The sequence below is a fragment of the Clarias gariepinus genome, chromosome 11 (genome assembly GCF_024256425.1).
Source record: "Clarias gariepinus isolate MV-2021 ecotype Netherlands chromosome 11, CGAR_prim_01v2, whole genome shotgun sequence".
NCBI lineage: Eukaryota > Metazoa > Chordata > Actinopteri > Siluriformes > Clariidae > Clarias > Clarias gariepinus.
The window spans coordinates 9,491,966-9,514,915 of record NC_071110.1 but is presented as its reverse complement, the minus strand read 5'-3'; the positions used below and the strand labels follow the sequence as shown (position 1 = coordinate 9,514,915).

The window sequence follows — 22,950 nt, the reverse complement described above, 5'->3', positions numbered from 1 at the left end:
TATCTATATAGGCCAACATTTCTAAAGAATGCTTTCAGCACCTTGTTGAATCAATGCCACGTAGAATTAAGGCAGTTCTGAAGGTAAAAGGGGGTCAAACACCGTATTAGTATGGTGTTCCTAATAATCATTTAGGTGAGTGTATGTATATGTATATATATATATATATATATATATATACACACACTAATCATTTCAACATACATTACATTACAACACAAAACGTTATGCCGATTCTTATGTAGGTTCCCCTTGTGTCACCATGGCAACTCTAGGCCCTCGGGGCATGACTCTGCAAGACCTCTAAGGTGTGCTGTGCTGTCTGGCACTGAGGGATTAGCGCCGGATCCTTTGGGTGATGGTCCTTTGGGATCGGACCAGATCCCATTGGCTCATACCTAAAAAATTTGGAAGCCTTGGGCTTTTTGCTTATTAGACCAAGCATGGTGTGTCTTAATGTGATGGGTGTTCTGGTTCCTCTACATCATGCCCAGCATTGACTTTTTTCAGCAATTTGTGCTGCATTGGCCTTTGATCCTCTTGGGCATAGGTGAGCCTCGGGTGCCCATGATCTTTTATTAATTTCCCTTTCCATCTATCCTGTCACCAGTTTACTGGTATATTATTGACAACGAATGTTAATATGATTGATTGGTGTATATGTACTGTTTAATGTTCATCTGTTTGCTTAGTGCTGCTTGTGTACATAAATTATCTTTTACATACAGTATACATGTATATTGTGTGTGTATGTATACCCTATATATTCACAACACTTGAAAACACAAACACATTTGGAATGTGACTTTATTGCAAAATGTGCTTTGATATTAAGGAATGTGCTAGGACACAACAAAATGATTCATAAAACCAGCTATCACAATACAAAATCCTTCAACATTCCTTATCCCAGAATTCTACTGCTCTTCGTTTTCTCCATTTTGGGAAAACACATACAATATGATTCCATGCAAAGTGTATGAAAATAATTTCACAATTTAAACACAAATCTATACCCATCAGTCGAAGTATATTTAAAAATCCTGGTCACTGCAGGAAGATGAGAATAAAGTGGCCCTGTGCGCCATAATCTCCAAACTTTATAAACCTTTAAAAACCACACATCATAGAAAAACTAGTCCTGGGACATGACGGGATAAACGTTCATCACCAAAAATCCTTCCTATGTACGAATCAGTGTGATTGTCCTCAGGACTGTGCTGGTAATCAGTGCATGATTTGCAAGTGTTGTTAAAATGCTTTTAAATGAAAGCAGATAGGCTGCATATCAAACCTCATTGTGTTCTTTCAAACGCAGACGCACAGCAAATCAAAGCGCTGCTGTCCAGAGCTTTCTCGAGTGACTGTGTCAAACTTTTCAACGCTTGAATTATAGCTTATTATTTTATTCATACAAGATGTTTCTTTTTTTCCGTGGAAGAAAGTTCAATCGAGTGTATCGCTGAAAACGATCCTGACCTAAATACCGGTTTGGGGTTGTTTATTGCTCGATATCTGTGCTTGCTTTAACCCTTGCTCACTCTTTCTTTCAGATGACATTTGATGGGGATCTAAACCACAGATATGTGAATTCATCACAGAACAGGAATAAAAAAAAAAAAGTGACAAACAGCATGTTAATGAATTAAGGCAGAACAAGATCGTCAGTATTAATGAGATAAATAAATCAGCAGAACAAGTTTTAAAAATGTGATTTTTGTTTTGGTTTAGATCAGCCAAACTTAGCAAAGCTGTGATAAAATGGAAAATAAAAAATGTAATAAATTAAAATTTATTTTCTATAATTTACCTCACTGGCCCACCTGCAATATCCTTACGACCCACTAGGGGGCCAAAACCCAAACTTTGGGAAACACTGGTTTAGACTGAGCAGGTCGCTGAAGGTATCTGAATTAGCTCAGAGAATTAATCTGATTCTGATGGTCGAAATGAGCGATATGGTGGTACAGTATATATTGCTATTATTTCGGTTGAACATTCTTTCTTCTCTGAGGATCCTAGAATCACTTGACTATGTTCGATAGACGAGAGAGAACATGAAAGCTTAAGACATAAATTAGATATCAAGTAAAAGACAGTATTGTACTAATATTGCAAATCCTTCCTAGATATTTTTTCATACATTTCCTTCTCTATATTTTACAGTGTCAGTATAGTCGCTGCCTAGATAACATCCATACTGAGTGCCCATTTGTGTCAGCGGACATCACAGGACAGTCATAAAGGCTGGTTCACAATGAAAGCAAGATGACAATCACAAAAGTGTGAAATAATGCTTCACTTGTCTTTCACAACAGTCTACAAACAAGCTGTTGCATATTTTCACTTTTTGCACAAATGAGTTTATCAGTTTAAGCAATTGCCCACTGAATCAATCAGCGCTGCATATACTGGCTCACTTATAAACTTGTGAGCATTTCATTTAGCTGTGTGTTTATGTAGTCACTGACAGAAAATCTGATAAATTCGCCACTGTCATTTTTATGACACTAATATCAAGAGAACCTTGCTGGTATGAAATGGAGAATCTCTTTTTAAAAATGTGTACCTTATTTTGGGAGACAGATCAAATGGTTTGCAAACAAAATTTACCTAATATTAGGGAAATGTATGTGTTCCTTTTAAGAATTTTAACGAATATTGTTTGGCGCCAACAGGCCTTAAGACTTGGTTCATGGTAGTCTAGTTGCAGATATGACACTGTATACAGCAGTAATGTTTCTACAAGACAAACGTGCAAATCTGATGGCGCCAAGTACTATAAGACAAATTTGAAATGTTTTACATTGCATGTTTAGCACAGCGTTAACTGTTAGCCTTTTTTTTTTTTTTTTTTTTTTTTTTAAATAATACTACTAAAAGACAAAAACCACTAACGGATCATGAACACAAAACTAAAAGACAAACATATTCAATTCTTTCTGTCTGACTTCCTCCCTGTCCATGTGTCTCTGAATTAAAAGTTTTGATGGCAGGCTTGATGGTAGCTGGTGGCATTCACAATGCTGAACATGTCCCTTCTTACAAATGACAGAAAATTACCCAGCGGGCACAGCGGTGGAGTGGAGTGGCGGTCATGGTCGCGGCAGAAGGCGGTTTCAAACGTCAAGTCCTCTCCATTGTAAAGCACACGTATGTAAGTATTTGCCACAGCACCGTGCTTTCCCTTCTGCTGTGTCTCCGGACTCCTCCACAGCTCAAACACCAAGCGAGCAGCGAAACGTGGAAACCCCGCCCCTTCCAGACCCAGGGCGCTTAACACGGGTGCCATGGTGATGTCATGGGCGGAGGCTAAGGCGAAGACTGGTTCACTGTTTCCCCGAGCAGCATTCTCCATGCGTGCCGCTGTCTGGTTCAGGAAAGGATGTGCTGCAAGAACGGCAAAACGCCGGTAAAGTCCCGCCTCCTTCCGGTCTCTTTCGTCATCTCTCTGCTGTTGGCGGATCACGGCAAAGTGCTGCAATGTTAGACACCTTCCCTTTTTAGGTGTGGGAAATGAAGGCATGCTGGCACAGGGAAACGGTAGAGCGTGACAAAAATGGCAGAGCATCGTGTCTATCGGATTGGCCGCTCGCAATGTGCGTGTGGGCACACCCAGTGTTGCTGCCATGGTGACATAGGTGCGCTCAAGTTCAGCGTTGGAGGTGCGAAGACGGTATTGACGACGCTGCTCCTGCTCCAGGAAGGTGGTCCGTGCCGGACATTCACACCACGAGCCACAGAACATAGTGCTCCTCTGCTGCCGCATAATCACTTTCGACCAATCAAAATTGGGCAGGAAACCATAGAGCAGAGCCAAACCGCTCTGTAGGGTGCGGCTTCTTGCTGTAGTCTCTACCCACAACTGCTGTGACGACCAATCAGAAGGAAGCAGCTTGTGATGCTTGAGATATGTCTGACGCAGCAGCTCACCATTTTTTAACTGCTGGACCACACCTAAGATTGAGCGAGGAGAAAAAACTAAATTAATACACGAATACAGAGACAGAGTGAAATAGACGTGACTTACACTGGATTGGAAGATTGACTGGCAATTGAAAAAATATTCACACTGGTTGTCTGTGGCATAGTTTATTAGAAATATAATTCAGAATGTGTTTGTGTGTGGAGGCCATGATTCTCTACCTGTCTGTGTGAGCTCGCCCAGTTCACAGGTGATGTGATTGGGTATTCGAGCCACTGAGCCGAGTGATGCATCCCAGTGACCACGCCCACCCTGGGCCATGTGACTGATGAAAGAGGCCAGCAGAGGGTGAGTGGGCTTTCTGAGAAAATAAAAGAGAGAGAGAAAAATAAGGCGGGAAAAAAGTCAAAATGTAATAGGTTTACCTCACCATTGGGGGAATTAAAACAATATACTGTCAGCCTAAGTAATGGAGAGAACACAAGCAAAAAGAGGGTTTTAGATAGAGAGAGACAAGGATTGAGAAGATGGAATAAAAGTATATACTTGTACAAATTTATAAAAATTTTTATCATGGGATCAGTAATAACTTAACAGTCCATCTGGCTTCAGAAAACCGTGATTGGTCAGAACACCAGACTGAAACCATGGAAACAAACATACACTCAAGTCACAGAGAGCATGTGTAACTAAACAGAGTGGAGGAGGTGAGAGAATATTACAGTTACAGAGAATGGTCTCTCTCTCACACACACGCGCAAGATGTATAGTAAGTTCCTAAACTTTTTTTACTTAAGTTTTGTGTTGCCTTATTTGTAAAGGCAACTCATAAGTAATGCATATAATACTCCTTTTTTTAACTATGCATAAATGATCTTTTTTTATTATAAAAAAAAAACCTATGTATTTAAAACCTTAATGTTACATACAAGTACAACTCATTTTAGTTAACAGGTACAGTACATACGAGGGTCACCCTTTTTCTGAATCATAAGCTGGTTTATTGAATATATAGCCTTCTACATGGCCTCTTCAATGGCATATCATCTCATGTAGGCCTCTATACAGTACTGAGAACAGAATCCTACTTATGATTTGGCCTGCCTTTGCCACAACAAGGCTAAAACACATTTCAATGAAAAAAAAAAGTTGAATATTGGAAGATACACTGTGTACACCAATAAAAAGCGAAAAAGATCTGAGGCCTGGACTATGCGTGTGCCATCAAGGCAGAAACCCTCTATAGATGTGATAACCTGGTCATTCAGTACTTTCAGGTCATCAGCTAATTTCATTTTATTGCCACGGATATAAATAACAGATAACAAATGCGAAATTGCCTATAGTGTTTGATTTGGTGTGTATGACTTTGTGTGTACGCCTGTCCCCTAGTAGCTCATTCAGGGTGTCCCCTGCCTTTTGCATTGAGCTTCCTTAAGATAGGCTCCAAGCCCGCATAATCATACAAAGGACGATCAGTATAAAAAATAAATAAATAAAGGAATGAATGAGGATATAAGAAAATAAATATGTAGATAGGGCGAGTCAGCTAATTAGCCGGTAATACTACGAGCCGGATACGAGTGGAAATGAGTAATGTTATTTCTCCCTGTCATATCAACACAAAATTCATCAGGTAGCACTCTATACTTTATCTCTCTCTCTCTTTCTATATACAGTGGTGTGAAAAACTATTTGCCCCCTTCCTGATTTCTTATTCTTTTGCATGTTTGTCACACAAAATGTTTCTGATCATCAAACACATTTAACTATTAGTCAAAGATAACACAAGTAAACACAAAATGCAGTTTTTAAATGATGGTTTTTATTATTTAGGGAGAAAAAAAATCCAAACCTACATGGCCCTGTGTGAAAAAGTTATTGCCCCCTGAACCTAATAACTGGTTGGGTCACCCTTAGCAGCAATAAATGCAATCAAGCGTTTGCGATAACTTTCAACGAGTCTTTTACAGCGCTCTGGAGGAATTTTGGCCCACTCATCTTTGCAGAATTGTTGTAATTCAGCTTTATTTGAGGGTTTTTTTAGCATGAATCGCCTTTTTAAGGTCATGCCACAACATCTCAATAGGATTCAGGTCAGGACTTTGACTAGGCCACTCCAAAGTCTTCATTTTGTTTTTCTTCAGCCATTCAGAGGTGGATTTGCTGGTGTGTTTTGGGTCATTGTCCTGCTGCAGCACCCAAGATCGCTTCAGCTTAAGTTGACGAACAGATGGCCGGACATTCTCCTTCAGGATTTTTTGGTAGACAGTAGAATTCATGGTTCCATCTATCACAGCAAGCCTTCCAGGTCCTGAAGCAGCAAAACAACCCCAGACCATCACACTACCACCACCATATTTTACTGTTGGTATGATGTTCTTTTTCTGAAATGCTGTGTTACTTTTACGCCAGATGTAACGGGACACGCACCTTCCAAAAAGTTCAACTCTTGTCTCGTCGGTCCACAAGGTATTTTCCCAAAAGTCTTGGCAATCATTGAGATGTTTTTTAGCAAAATTGAGACGAGCCTTAATGTTCTTTTTGCTTAAGTGGTTTGCGCCTTGGAAATCTGCCATGCAGGCCGTTTTTGCCCAGTCTCTTTCTTATGGTGGAGTCGTGAACACTGACCTTAATTGAGGCGAGTGAGGCCTGCAGTTCTTGAGATGTTGTCCTGGGGTCTTTTGTGGCCTCTCGGATGAGTTGTCTCTGCGCTCTTGGGGTAATTTTGGTCGGCCGGCCACTCCTGGGAAGGTTCACCACTGTTCCATGTTTTTGCCATTTGTGGATAATGGCTCTCACTGTGGTTCGCTGGAGTCCCAAAGCTTTAGAAATGGCTTTATAACCTTTACCAGACTGATAGATCTCAATTACTTTTGTTCTCATTTGTTCCTGAATTTCTTTGGATCTTGGCATGATGTCTAGCTTTTGAGGTGCTTTTGGTCTACTTCTCTGTGTCAGGTAGCTCCTATTTAAGTGATTTCTTGATTGAAACAGGTGTGGCAGTAATCAGGCCTGGGGGTGACTACAGAAATTGAACTCAGGTATGATAAACCACAGTTAAGTTATTTTTTAACAAGGGGGGCAATCACTTTTTCACACAGGGCCATGTAGGTTTGGATTTTTTTTCTCCCTAAATAATAAAAACCATCATTTAAAAACTGCATTTTTTGTTCAATTATATTATCTTTGACTAATAGTTAAATGTGTTTGATGATCAGAAACATTTTGTGTGACAAACATGCAAAAGAATAAGAAATCAGGAAGGGGGCAAATAGTTTTTCACACCACTGTATGTATGCATATATATATATATATATATATATATACACTCATGGGTCTTTCTGGCTACTACTCTGCATTCCATCACTAAGAGCTTTATATCTGTGCATATACAATTTATTTTTCTTTTGATTCGAAACTAAAGAGGCCAAAATTTGTTGTGTGTCCATAACAATTAAGTCTAACAATTTTCAAAAATGTTTTTTTTTTTAGCGGACATAGCAATTCAACTATGAGAAACCTGCCTGTAAGGTGACAGTGTGCAGTCAATGGCTGGTCTCTTAGTCTGAGGGATGGAGTAGAGTGGGTAGCGGTCGCCATGACGAATCATCACCTGCACAAACAGCAGCTTGTAGTCCGCCAGACTGTGACCTACACACACACACACACACACACACAAAATAAACAACGTGTGTGTGCTTATCATCCTAACTGAACTCACAATGTGGGGCTGAGTTACAGTTCTGCATATATGCTGTGTATACATTATACATAATTATTTATTTGTTTATTTATTTGTGCGTGTGTGGGGGAGCGAATATCTTACCCTCACGTGTGTGTTCTGTCTGATTGGGCAGGTTACAGTATCGGTAGGCATCACTGATCGGGTCAAGCTCTGGCAGCTCTGTATGGACCACTGGGTTTATTCTTTTCCTGTTTTTACCAAGTGACCCGTCATCTGCCAGCAGATTGTTTGGTATCAGTTGCACTGTGGAGAGAGAGAGAAAAGGGGGAGAAAGACTCTTAAATCTACAGCACACACACCTAAATAAACATGGCCTTAGACAGACTGAAGCCTCAATGTGATGAGCTAATATCGCAGCCTTGTGTGAAGAGCACTTTGGCATGCCACTCATTTCTCACACACCATCATGCCCGTCATTTATTTATTTTATTTTTTTACAGAGTGTACCCCTTTTTAATCAAACACCATTTCCTGCTCTTTTGCTAAATATGTTGGGTTATTTCTTTGCATGGTGAATTTCCACTAAACATAGTGGTACACACTGGAGTGTTTGTTTGTTTGTATTAGGATTTTTTGCCATATCAGCTTTCCAGGCTATTTCATGGCAGATTCAAATCCAATATTAAGCTGGTTTATTCAAATTAATATTATATTATATGTTATAATGTAAGTGATTCAAAGAGTTGTGGAAAAGTAAAAAAAGAAATAATGATAATAGATTAAAATGAATAAATATCACATAGCATGGCCTTGGCCAGAAGAAAAAAAAAATTACATTAGATTCTTTAGGAATTCACTGGAGTGCAAGTACAAAATTAGCATAGGTAGTGCATAGGTGATATGGACTATGGAGTATTCTTATTTCAAACAGATGTTTCATCTGGATAAGCAAGATGAAAGAGGTTACTTGTATACAAAACAAACAATTATGTTCTAACGTATTAGGTCTTTAACACATTCCACCACACCCTTTAACTCTTAGAGCAAACACACCCAAGGGATGTGTCATTATACATACATTTAGGCGATCACTCAGACTTTTCACTTCTGCTAATCTACCTTAAAAAAAAAATCTGACATCTGGTTGTTTTGAAAATCTGACATCAGCTACCTGTTGCTTTGACATTTGATTAGGTAGAAAAATATCTACAGTATATAGTATATGTATAGGATATAACTGTATGCATCACTTTGCTTATGGCAAATGCAATTATTATTAATTAAATTACAGTTTGGAAGAAGATCACACTTCTTCAGTAGTTAAGCATGTAGAAGCACTAGTTCCTCTGGTTCTCTACTGGCCCTCTCTCAGGAGGGCGGTTCCAGCATGGTTACGGATGTGACTCATTTGAGTAAACAAATCCTCAGAGCATGCAAAAGCTTGGCATCATTGAATAAATTTGCTGAAGTTTTAATATAACCTCTTTGGCTAAAAACAAACAAATGCTGAAACATCTTATCATTATTTGCATCCTGAAAAAAATACAGCAATTTATCAGCATACGAGATGTAACATTAAGAAACAAAAAATTATAAGAGTGTACAGGTTTTCTAGAAGTTCTGTGAATTTTAAAGACAAAGTATTACAGTTGGAAATGAGAAACGAATGGACATTTTTGGAAAATGTGATTTTTGGATAAACTGGTGTTCGGAATGTGACATTTTTGTTACTTCTAGATTCAAGATTCAAAGAACTGTATAAATCCCAGAGGGAAATTGCTTATTCTTGGTTATAGTTGCTTACAGTTGTTATCCAGTAGAAAGGGAAAAAGTAATAAATAAAATAAAAACAGCAAAGTTATAGATGTGATGTGTCTGAGTCAGCCATTTATGGTCTGTATAAAGGAAATTCTTAAACAGTTAAAACACTAAGAAAAGCAATTCTAAAATCTATCCATGAAATTATTAAAATAGCAAATATTGCTGACATTTTCTCTTCATTTACTCTCCATTTCCCTTCAAGGTTGTCCTCATTTTTGTGCCTTTTGCATCAGCTCTGCTTTCCAAATGAAAGTTTAGTCATATATAAACATAAAAAGCTGCCGAGCATTTGTACCAAAATAGTTTGGAATGAACCTTATTTGCATGGAATTGCCCTAAATCTTAAGTATCTAAAGGTCTAGACTGTGTTCATGGTACTGCACTTTAACCAGTTATGTATTTTCAACAACAAAGTTTCTGCAAACCACAAGAATTCTTTTGGACACACACACACAGACACCAAGAAGAGAAAGACAGGGAGAGATTGATTTTGAAGATTTTTAAAAATGCACTACTGTAGACAGTTATTTAAGTGGAAACTTTAAATAATTAAAAAATCTGCTGAAAATACAACTTTCAGAGTTAATTGTATGGTCTGTCTCCCTCCCACATTCCCAAAGCTCAAACTCTCAAATACACCAACCTTATTTTTAAATTCCTGGCTCCTGTTTTCTAAAAGTAAATTTACAACAGTCAGAGTGGACAGAGAAACAGGACGACATTACACTGGCTGAGCATAACTCAGTTACAGCCAGGAGTTGTAAATAATTTAAAAGTCGTGCAAACCTATTCATGTTTCAAGCCAATGCAATTCGAAGCAAGTACACCAGACTGAGTACGCCAGATGAAAAGAATAGAAAGAAGAAAAAAAAAATGCACACATGCACAAAACCCAACATAAATCTATCAGCTAAACACTGTCTCGTACGGATGTTGAAACCACAGACACACACTTGCACATCAATTTAACATCACATCAATTTAAACTTACCAACAAATAGGAGAAGTACAAGACGTGCCTGGAAATAAGCCGGCATTTTGCAAATGTGCTTCTGTGTGTGTGTGTGTTTTGCAGTGAGAACATCTGCAAAGCATCTGAATGCGTCTCTGTGTGCGTGTGCGTGTGTGTGTGTGTGTGTGTGTGTGTTTCCACATCTTACTGAAGTCTATTCAGAATCAAGTCTTTTTTCCCCCTTGTCCCCACCTGGTTACACACTTTGACCAATCCCGTTATACACAGGTCCCCATATAACAGAGGCCAGACAAAGAGCTCTTTGTAGCCTGTAGCCTTACCACAGCCTACAACCAAGTATAAAGGAAAGGAAAGGGTGGAAAGACTGTGCCTTCCTGAGGCTAAATAGAGCCCTCAGGCATGTTTTAGTTTTTGGAGAGTGTAAGCTGTTATATTACTCTTGTAGCATAAAAATGCGACCCTAAAATGATTGCATTATTTGAACTGAATGTCAATTCCAAATCATACAGATTTATATTGTATGTTGATATGTTATCTCAGTGTTATATACTGTACATACACAATATACAGTACATGGTGGCCAAAAGGCTGGATCCACAGGTCAAAACATTAAATTACGTTTAATATATTGTATGAAAATGGCCTTTGACTTTGCGTCACTGGTTTATCTGCTGAATGTTAAACATTTCTAATCAAACTATCAGAAATTACGTTACACAAGAGACGTTTTCCTCCGTCAGATTGTTTTGGGCCAATTCTGATAGATTACTGACTTTATATAACAAGTTTTATTTGATCCTCTGCTGATAGTTTTGAAGCCGTTTGGGTCCGAAATAAAAAGAATAATCACTAACAAAATTTAATGGAAAAAAAAAAACAAAAAAAAAACTCCATGACATGGCGTGTTCTCCTGTGTTTCTAAAGTTAGACATGGTCAGAAAAAAGGCTGTAGGCTACAGCACTTAAACTGGTAATAAGGAGTCTAATGCGTGCCAAGAAAGTATCTCCCAAACCATTACACCACAACCACCACCAGCCTGAAAAGTTGATACAAAGCAAGACGGATCCATGCTTTCATGTGGTTTATGCTAAATTCTATTCATGTGGTTCATACAATCTTCTATTGTAGGCTACCATCCAATCACGCAGGCATCTTCTATTGTTCAGCTTTGATGAGCCAATGTAATTGTATCCTCAGTTTCCTGTTCTTAGCTGACAGGTGGAGCCCCTGCTGTAGCCCATCTGATTCACATGCTGCATGTTCAGAGATGCTCTTCTGCATACCTCAGATGAAATGAAATGTTAAGAGTTACTGTTGCTTTTTTATCAGCTTGAACCAGTCTAACCATTCTCCTCTGACCTCTGGCACCAACAACTTTTTTGCCCAGAGAACTGCCGCTCACTGGTTATTTTCTCTTGTTGTTCAGCCCATTCTCTGTAAACTCTAGAGATGGTTGTGTGTGAAAACCCCAGTAGCTCAGAAGTTTTTAAAATACTCGGTCCAGCCCGTCTGTCATCAACAACCATACCACATTCAAAGTCACTTAAATGACCTTTCTTCCACATTCTGATGCTCGTGTGAACTTCAGCAGATCATGTCTATATACACAAACATGTTGAGCTTCTAGCATGTGATTGGCTGATTAGATATTTGTGTTCTCACACAGTTGAACAGGTGTTCCTAATGAAGTGGCTCATTTCATTTGCCATGCATTGCTTTAGCATTACTAGAATTGTTCTAGCTTAATTCATCAAGTCTCCATTACTGACTTGTGATTTGGTTTTGATTGGTCTTGGTTTTGCACAGATTTGGCAACCCTGCTGGCTCCCTACTCATTACTGTGTAGTGGCACGTATCGGCGAGCTGAAAGACGGAGCGACAGAATTTCAAATGAAATTCCGTCCTACATTCAGCCTGCTTTCAGTCCCTGTTTGTAAAGAATGAATAAGTAATGAGCTTACTGTGAGAGAGAGAGAGAGAGAGAGAGAGAGACGAGAACAAAAGTAACACAAGGAGTCTTGAGAGAAAATATAATGTACTGAAAACTCTGATGGCACAAATTGCAATGTGACCCATCACCAGCTTGGAACTCATCACCCTCTGATGAGTTCCTAGGTAAAGTCAAGGGTTAAGAAGCCATGCCATGCCCTTTATAAACTTTCTGTAAGAGATCAAGGACAAGCATGTGCTGTTAAATGTGTTTTAGTCTATTACGACACAACCTTTGATTTTAATTTACTGCCTTCATGCCTTAAATAGAGATCAGAAGATTACCAATGCACATGTAAACAACCACCCTAACATACATTATTCCCTGGCCTGTTATATTTCTTCAACCTAATTATCAGCATCAGCAGCAACTGCCTGTCCTTTCAATCACTTAAGAAGTCTGTAATGACTCCACCTAATTACTTCCTAGTTACTATTCGCTTCAACCACAACTGAATGATTGATCGATTGGATCCTTACTTCTAAACAAAATGTACCTAGCAAAATAACAAAGCAAACAAGTGGAATTCTATTCATAAGAAATAATAGACATATATAAAATAAATTAATGTTAAAATAATTTTAGAAATACAACATAGTAAATGTTGCATCAATTTATCAGCTGTACACCAGTATCAGCTAACACTTGTCTTGTCGACTTATCAGGAAATAAGATAACATTCACCGATCCCAGTGGCTGATGTTACTTAAAAGATCCGAGCTGTAATTTTGGAAAAGATTAAATTGGTGGTGCTATAATACCTCCCATAGAGTATACTGACAGTCACACATGCTCACACAGTTTCTCACGGTGAAAGATGCCGAGTCATCTTGGTATAGATGGTTAAAATTCAATTAAATTCAATTCATTATATGGACTAAGTTGTGCTGAGCCTGCTGATTGTCTAAGAATAACTCTATATTGCACAATCCTGACTCCATATGTATTTATTACAACAAAGTAATGAAAAAAAGGCAAAAAAATGCTCTGGGTTGTAAGAGTGTTTAGTTGTTGTTTTTTTTGTACTGTCTAACTTCATCTTAAGGTCATATGTATTTTCTGTTTGTTGTATGTAATAGACCACTTTATCAAGAAATTATATATGTGTGTGTATATATATATATATATATATATATATATATATATATATATAAGAAAAAGAAAAATAAATAAATAAAATTAAAAATATAATAAAGAAAAAAGGAATGAAAAACAAAAAAAAAAAAAAAAAACTTTTCACATGAAAAAGAGAGGACCTTTCCCCAAGAAAAAGACCTTTCTTTAGTTGTACGAGCGCCATACTGTAGAAGCATCATTACCTTAGTGCTGCGAGGTGCTCACCTTAACTGATTAATTCCCACCAAAGTACACACGATCACCCCATGTACCATTATTCTCCTCTAACTCTTGCATTGGGGCTCCCGCACTTAACAACATATTTGATCGTGCCAAATTGGAGCTCCTCCTCGTAACGTTAAATACTGAAAAATCCTTTTTAAGTGGCTAGCTGAATAAAAGTTTAAAAGGGCTTTTTAAACAGCTGCTGTTGGTCTTTCAGCTGCTCCCATCGAGGGGTCGCCACAGCGGACCATCTGATCCACACAACAACTTGGCACAGGTTTTACACCAGACGCCCTTCCTGGTGTAACCCTCTCATTTATCCCATATTACTGCCACTGCATCCATTGGCTTGGGTTTGGGCATCGTCTGGGAATCAAACCCGGGCCTTTCGCATGGTAGGCGAGAAAACTATCACCGAGCAATCAATGCCCAGCTTTTTAAACAGACATTGTTCACAAAAAATTGTCTTGTGACAATAATAAATGGCCTCATTTAACTTAGCACAATAAAGGGTTTAAAAATGTATATGATATTTTCAAATAGTTACTTATAATGTTCCTAATGAAGATTTCTTTGTTTTCCTGGCACAAAAAAAAGCATAATAAATAGGAATGTGAAAAAAATATTTTAAAAATGTATGCATTGCCAGTAAATACTTTAAACATTTGTTGCTTTAAAACATACCTTTATCTATCCATCTATTTTTCCTGTACAAACAAAATGAACATTTTCTTGCTGATTACTTGTTATCCGCAATAAATAGATAGATAGGTTTCACTGCTGAATGATATTAATGTGCTTATCCCACAATGCTATTGTTTCTGTAGTACTGTAACGGCCCAATCAGGGACCTGTAGGGCAGACCCTCCACATAATCCAAGAACAATCTTCAGGACTTGGCAGTTTCTGGATTTTTTTTTTTTTCTGTAGCATGATAAGCATAATTTAACATTTAATGTAACTTTTAATTTGTTAATAATGTGTCATTTATTAATTCTAAATTTAAAGAAAGTGTAATTGTTCACAAATGGCAGTGACATAAAATAGTTTGCCCTATGTGCTGTTATAAAAGAATAATCCACTTCGTGGTAGAAGCAATACCTCACAATCACATCAAGCTGAATATTGATAATTTTTCTATAACAGTACATTCTCCATTGTATTACTTGCTCAATTACTATTATTGATAATACATCACTGATATAACTTAAGCAAAGCTTAAGATTCGTGGATCTTATTACACTCTCAGCTCCTAATTCGACTTTAAATAAATGCTTTAGATACTTTAAGAGTAAAGTTGTTAAACCTATAGATCAATAATCCTATAGATTTAAAGACAGTGCTAATTACTGTAAAGCATACAAATAATAAGCAAACCTGAGTAATGTTTTATTATAAATAGATTTCCTATGAAGGCATTTTACAAAAAAAAAAAAAAAAAAAAAAAGTTGCCCTGTTAGTTTTTGACACAAACACCAAGCTTCACTTTCTTGACATAATGCCCAAATTATGATTGGAAGCAGACTATTCGACATTACAATTTGATTACTATCATGAATTAAAATTATTCTTTCATGAAAAACAGCTACCCAATAGCCCATGGAACTTGCTGTGAAGGCTTAGATGCAAGAATAAACTCGTTTCTGATTCACCAAATAGAAAAAGACTAAATGTCTATATGACAGGATGTTAGCAAGCACACACTCACACTTACAGTACTGGATGCTGAGGCTTAGCACAGCCAGCACGGCGCCAACCACCAGGAGCAGGATGAAGCGGTGACGTGCCAGCATTGTGTTGTGATTGGTCCAGACACCTGTCCATCAGCCATCCATTTATCGCTTACTTTCCGCCACCTGAGGATAAGAAAGATCAATTACATTAAAAATGATAAGCCAATTATAAGCCAACTAAATGCACGAACATCAGGTTAAAAGGTCATAGGTTAAAAGGTCAGCGGGGTCAGGTCTGTATATACTCCCAACCAAGTTGAAAGATTGTCTGCTCAGTTCACACAGACAGATGCGTCTCTTCTGCAAGTTGGTTTCAAGTTATGCGTTAATTCTCAAAGCTCGTGAGGTCCTGACACGGCACACGGCCTTCTTTAAAACGATTCGCATCACTAAAATGGTTTACTGCGGCTAAGAGTCTCATCACCGCACTGTGTTTGAAGTCTTCTGTAAACGCCAATCAAATTTACACCGTCACCTGGGATACGTTTCACCACAATCCCGGTTTGACCTGAACACCCTCGGGACTTTAACCCCGCTGTGATCAGCAAAACACACACACGTCATTAGACTCAGTGTCCACGTTTACAGTCTGACTAGCACAAAATAAACATCTTTTACAAAACAGACAACACGCAGCATCTCTCTCACTCACACACACATAGTGAGACATTATTATATATATATTACAGTGAGACACAGAGGCACGCAGTCTTACCTGTAGATAAACACACACACACACACTGAGCGCTGCAGCCTGGAGACAGCGCGCGGACTTTATCGCCAAAACACCGCCAGCACCTCAGCCCGGGCTCAGGGTTGCCAGATTGACAATCAATTCCCTCTATCTCACTTAACCAGGGTCAAACTAACAGTTCATAACTCAGAATGTACACTAAATAAGCAAGCAAACAGGTAATTGGGTAAATAAATAGGTTAAGTAAGTAAAAAATTAATAATGTAGGTAAGAATTTAAGTAAACAAATAGGTAGGCACATAAATAAGCGTGTAAGTATGCAAGTGAGTGCACAGGTAACATTATTGTACTGTATATAAATACATTATAAACTCAAGCAGTCTTCAGTGTGTGATCGTCATACCAGGGAGCAAGTTTTTTCTCTCTAATTATTTTTCATTTAACTGGAGCTACATTGTCTAAGGTATAACAGAATGTTGCCTCTAAATATTTAGTTGCCTGATTGATTTCTGTGGGGTCAGACGGTGATCCAATCATAGTTGATAATTCTGAGAGATTACTGATAAAGCTCTGTGCATTAGTTAATTCGTATGTTTAATGCTTTAGTACGGTAATGAACATTATTACTAAGCCACACTTTAAACAAGACAAGATAGTGATCTGAGATAACTTTGGACTGTGGAAATGTCACACTTAATATTTATTCTGAACAGTAGAATTTGACCATCTTTATGAGTGAGTTCTGTTAAACACTGATTTTCTCCTACTAAGTCTAGAATGAACATAAATGCTGTTGTTAGAGGGTTTCGTGATAATATTGTATCGAGTGGTCCCTGGTGATTCCCATCCCTCCTGGATAGACACTGATTAACTAAGCCAGCTATACTACACCAAATAAGAGCAGCACCTTCCTGAGTGGGATGGACAACGTCCCGCACTTACATGTCAGCATTTCCCTCAAAAGTACTTCATTAATTTATAAATAAGGGCCTGGGCATCCAGCAGTTCAGCAACCATAACTTTCTGTAAGCTATGTCACCTATATCATGGATTGGCACACATGGTATTGGACATATGTTTTCAGAACGTCATAATTCTTTTGTAATCTTAAAGCTACTCACTCATTCAATCTTTTGCTGGGGCCTGGAGCTTATCCTATAGGACTCAGTAGACTCCCTGATCAGGGAATACTACTATTACACACAGAGTAAGTGAGTGAATGAGCGAGTGCATAAGTAAATAGCTTTAAGATTGCAAAAAAGATTAATGAATTGATTCACTCTTGTGAATAATGTCGTTTTGCTACTTGGTGCCAGAGCTTGTTGCTTATGTTCAATACCACGTGTCCAGTGAAACTGAGGATTGTTTTGTATCATGGAAGCATTATATGGCATTGTAGTGACCAAATGTTCAAAGCCTTTAAACGAGTGATTTGTATTGTAAAGCACCAGAGTAATCTGGTGCTTTAGAATACAAATTCAAGGAAGCATGATAGGGCTTCAACGAATAACTGCAATATCTTCTGCAGACCACCAGATGTCGCCAGATGTCCCCCCTGAGGATCAGAGCTACAAGGCTTTGATTTATTTTTGATACAATTTTAAAGAAGGCTGCAGTGCTTTATAAGACTTCTATTCTCTCTTTAGTACAAAAAAAGGAACAAAGTGGTTATCCATCAATGTGCTTTTGTTTCATTTTATTTATTTATTTTTTTAATAATATTGTTTCGACGGTCTAGTTTGAATCTCAGCTGTAGCTAAAAAAGTGTATTTAAGCACATTCTGGCAACCGGATTTCTATTTCTTCTTGTGTTTCTTCTGTGCGCAAATCAAAGCTGGACGCTTCTACCGCCGTCTTGTGGATAATTAAGTTAACTGACATTAGTTTGGTTAAAAAAAAAATTAAAGTACTGTACGTTTTTAGTTCAATAATTTAGTGAAGTGTTAAATGAAAACGGTGTGTTGAATAAAATGGTGCTTCAGAAGCACCATATTTGCAAAGCTGATGAAAATAAATCTCTTTTTAAGCCTTTATTTACTTGTTCAGGGTCAGATCAGGTCAAGTGAGAGAGGCTATTTTACATGATATGTTTAGCCAAAAATGTTAGTGTAAAGAGTTATTTTGTAGTCTAAAATAATTTTCATCACAAAAAAGGGTAAAAAAAAAAAAAAAAGGTTTTAAAGTAAATGGATGGCTAAGTGAAAGGATTTTAATTAATGACAGTTTTAAATATTCTAATTAAATAAAACACTTTAATTGTCTCTAAGATACAAAATATAAAAAACATTATTTAGTACTTATCTGTACTTATATGCACTTTTTAAAGCAGACTTGAAAAAAAAAGCAAGCTATGTCTTTTGTTGTTAGTCTTTTAGCTACTTCTGTCAAAGGCTCGCCACAGCAAACCATCCGATCGGGGCACAACTTGGCACAGGTTTTACGCTCGGGACCGGCACTGGATCCAGTGGCTGAGGTTTGGGTGGGAATTGAACCTGAGCCTTTTGCATGGCAAATGAAAAACCTACCACTGAGCCACAATGCCTCAGTGCCTTGACAGGAGTGGAGACTGATGTACCTGTTGTAGCTCATCCACCTTAAGATTTAACATGTTGTGTTTTCGAAGTTGATTTTCTGCTTAAAAGTATTGGGGCAAATGTAAAGTTTAATGTTTAAATGACATTCTCAAAATGTTATAATAATAACAATAAAGATTAAAAAAGAACAGTTTGTGATTTTATGCAGTGAAATTGCTACTGTATACAACAATCAATATTTACTACAAAGTCCTTTATTCAGCAAAATCTGGCTGTGCATAGAGTCAGAAAGACACCTGCAGTACTCTGACCTGCCCCATGCATACTTGATTGCTTCCTGAAGATCATGTACAGGAACTTCCTACAGAAGTTCATAATTCACTTGAGAATTCCCTTATTTTAGGAATCTTTGTGCAGAGGAGGAAACACAGCTTCAGAAAGTAAAAGTCGTGCCATATACTTGTTCCAATAGAACTAAACCATCTATAAAAACTATAAACTATAATACATGGCATATGTTGTCTTAATACTTTGGGCCACCAATGTAGTTTGGATGTTTTATGGTTAGAGTTTTATAGTTGTAGGAATTGTAAAGAAATGGAGCCGGATTAAATTTAAATGTGAGTGTTGTGCGTTGAGATTGCAGTACTACACGAAAAACTGTTAGAATGAATAAAGATACATAAATGATTTATGGATTTGATTGCAAAACAGGATAAATACCAATTTCTGGCTTTTTTTCCCCCACAAAGGATTGTCTATAAGAAAACTTGAACATACAAATTTTGGGCAAAATGCTATAGTAAACAAAATAAGTAAAATTATTTCATAATTCAATCATTAAAATCCAATAGCCAATGGATTTTAAGTGAATGTTAAAGCCAATAAAAGGATGTCTAAAGTCTGTTACTTCCTGTCACAATACAATCTGTCTTGTGCCGATCCTAGGACTTACTGTCTGATCATAAAGAACATCTTTCACTGAGCACTGTTTTTCTTTACTCATACACCTGCATACTGCTGCACTTTATAATCCCATAATCAGTTTTTTTTTTCTTTTCTTTTTTTGTCATTTGTCTAGGTTTTGTTGCCTCAGGATGTTTTCTTTTCTCTTTTCAGTAAAGCTGCTCTGCAACCAATAAAATGGACTTGATGCTACTTAAAAAAAATAATAATAATATTAATACTGTACACTAAATATTTTACTGCATTCTCTATACCGCTTATCTGTACAGAGTCACGGGACACTAGGTGGTGTGTGTGGGGGCTGTAGCAATAACATTTGCAAGTGAAGTTCATGAATAATTGTGTACTTTTCCCACAGACAGATGTGTCTCTTCTGCAAGTTGGCCTTAGATTTTTAAGGATCAGGCATTCCACTTGCTGAATGTTCATGGGTACGACAGCAGTGGGCTCTGAGCCACCTCAGCCGGAATCGTCACCCATGGGCATATGGACGATATAACAGCCTTGAACATTCTTGAAAAGAACGAATCATCTGTCGAGCTCAGCAACAGTAAAAGGCCTGGAAGACAACTAAAGTAAGTGATTGCAGAATTCTGTCTATGGTGAAGAAGAACCCTTTCACAACATCTTGTCAAGTCAAGAACATTCTTGAGGCAAAACAGTTGTTGTACAGAAGCTGCACAACAAGGTGCAAAATACTGGTAATGCTCATAAACAGGAAGGCCAGATTAGACTTTGCCAGATTCTTTGATTCTTTGATAAAACCAAAATTAGAATTATAGGAAGATAACTGTATTGTGAAAAAAAGGAACAGCTCATGATTCAAAGCATACCACGTCATCAAACCTGATGAAGGTAGCGTTATGGCATAAGTGTTTATGGCTTCCAGTGGAACTTGTTGACTGATGTTTATTGATGCCCTGAATGCTTATTTTGCAAATAGATAATCCACAACATACAGGGAAAGTTAACCAGGGCAAAGAAATGGGATACTGTAACTGGGATGGGATGTCCTTTACTGGCCAAGTCAGTCACCTGCTTTCAACCCAACAGAGCATGCTTTTCTAGACAAGACTGAAGGCAGAAAGACCCACCAACAAGCAGCAGCTAATGGCAGCTCCAGTAAAGGCTTGGCAAAGCATCTTAAGAGAGGAAACGCAGCATTTGGTTATGTCCATGGGTTCCAGACTTTAGTCCTCATTGACTGCAAAGAATTTTCATGCATTAAAGGCATGGCTTACATTTATAATATTGTAATTTTTTTCTACTATTTATGAGCCTCCAAATGTGTTTGCGTGATTGAAAACCTTGATAATAATAATAATAATATGATAATCTTGAATCTTAAATTACAGCTGAAAGTCTTGACTTTGCTCACATTTCATATTAAATGTGGTGGTGTACAGAGGCCAAATTCCAAAAAAAACAAAAACAACTATCATCAGACCTGACTGTACCTTTTTGTTTGGATTTTTCTGTGTTGAAGGTCAAATTTAGCACGTAAACATCTGGCGGGGACTAGTCAATCATGATTTTTCCAACAACCCTCAAGTTGAATTAGTATAGTTTAAAAAAGGTCGATTTGACTCGCCATCTCTGCTATACAATGTGTAAAGATGAGCCTGAATGAGGATCACATGTTCTATCAGAAAATGGGGGAAATAGGGAAAAAAAATAAAGTCAATAATAGATCTTTTTTGTTTTCAAAGCTGTAAAAAGTGATTCCGTGAGAAACTGATCTTATTAGTATATGTTGTGTATTGGTGTTTGGTTGTATAAAAATTCACACAATATTAAATGTAGTATCAAAGGTATCATACAACAATAATAGGTAATATTATTAATCTTAAGGAAAAGGTAAATCTCAGTTTTATGTCGCTTTTTAACCTGGGAAATGGCACTCTTTCTACCCCCTAAAACTGACCGCTGGTTATCATGATAAGCAAATATTGGCACAGTAGAGCATTGTGTCGTCCAGAACAGAGTTTGTCTGAGGATAGAATCTTCCCCTTAGTTTACTCATATGTCAGGTCTTAATATGAAGCAATGTTGTTGTTACCATCTCAGAGCTGATTATTTTCCAGTAACACCATGTCCGAGAATGTTTCGTTTGATTTATGCCAGTACAATTTTCCAGTCATTGTTTCTACTGTATGTCCTGTAATTCTATCTATATTTACTGTACATTTAATGTTGTACATCTGCAAAACAAGATGTTTCTGTTTAGAGCTACACAGTACCAACATTTTTTCTTCCTCTCTCTTGATTAATAATGTTCAATGTAAAATAATAATAATAATAATAATGTATTGATTATGACTCATTGAGTGTCCATCTCATTAATCAAAGAAACATCTTATTGTGGCATGATTTTTGGTGAAACATACCACTGTCTTTTGATTTTGGACAGTTATCATCTGGTGGGATTTTGAATGGAGCATCCTGGTGTGATGTGAAATTGGACAGAACATCATTGTTTGATATGATTTTGGATGGGTATCATTTATTTTTAGAAGTAAATCAGTAGCAGGGAGCAGTGAAGAACAATTACTGTTACCACCCTCCAGGGTTGAGGGTTGTGGGTTTAATTCCTGTCTCAGGTCTGTGTGAATGGAGTTGTGTGGTTTCACTACACTTTGTGGTGTTACCTCCAGGTACTCCTGGTTTCTTCCAGAGTACCTGGCATTTGCAAAATATGTGAGTGTGTGTTTACTTGCGTTCCCTATGATTAATTGGCACCCTATCCAGGGTGTACCGCCTCTATACCCAGAGTCCCCTGGGATAGGCGCTAGACCTTCCGTGACCCTGTAATGCCTACTGTTAAGCAGCATATAGAATGAGGGAAAGTGAGTAAGTAGTTAAGTTCATTTTTTTTCCTTTTAAAAACCTCAATATTCCTATGCTTACAATAATTATCTATTACATGATGATGATACATCATACATTTAAACTAGTTATAGTTTTATTTAAACCTACATTATATAACCAAAAGTACAATATTTGGACATCTTACCCCCACACCCATATGTGCTTTTTGAAAACTTCAATTCCAGATTTAGCCTATATTTTTGTTGTTATAATAACCCTCACTCTTCTGAGAAGATTTCTCATTGAAGGCAGGTGAGAGGCCCTAGGGTGCTATCATTCCAAAGGTGTTTATTAGGGTTGAGGTCAGGGCCAGGCCACTTAAGGTATTTTACATCAACCTTAGACACCATGACTCATCAAGCGTCCTTAATGGACATAGACATTATCATGCTGGAACAGATTTGGGATTTTTAGTT

General features: G+C 37.6%; 1 protein-coding gene across 2 annotated transcripts; it reads right to left on the bottom strand.

Annotated features, from left to right (window-relative positions):
- Positions 1-1,779: 1,779 nt before the first annotated feature.
- Positions 1,780-16,262, bottom strand: pxylp1 (2-phosphoxylose phosphatase 1). Of its 2 annotated transcripts, XM_053507066.1 has the most exons (6): positions 16,188-16,262; positions 15,454-15,595; positions 7,755-7,916; positions 7,449-7,579; positions 4,147-4,282; positions 1,780-3,957 (listed from the first exon to the last, which is right to left on the bottom strand). In XM_053507066.1, the coding sequence occupies exons 2-6, from the start codon at positions 15,530-15,532 to the stop codon at positions 2,978-2,980; spliced, it is 1,488 nt and encodes a 495-aa protein (XP_053363041.1). In that variant the 5' UTR covers positions 15,533-15,595; positions 16,188-16,262; the 3' UTR covers positions 1,780-2,977. The 2 variants fall into 2 exon arrangements, with proteins under 2 accessions (XP_053363041.1, XP_053363042.1); XM_053507067.1 differs by lacking the exons at positions 15,454-15,595; positions 16,188-16,262 and adding an exon at positions 10,426-10,548.
- Positions 16,263-22,950: the final 6,688 nt, after the last annotated feature.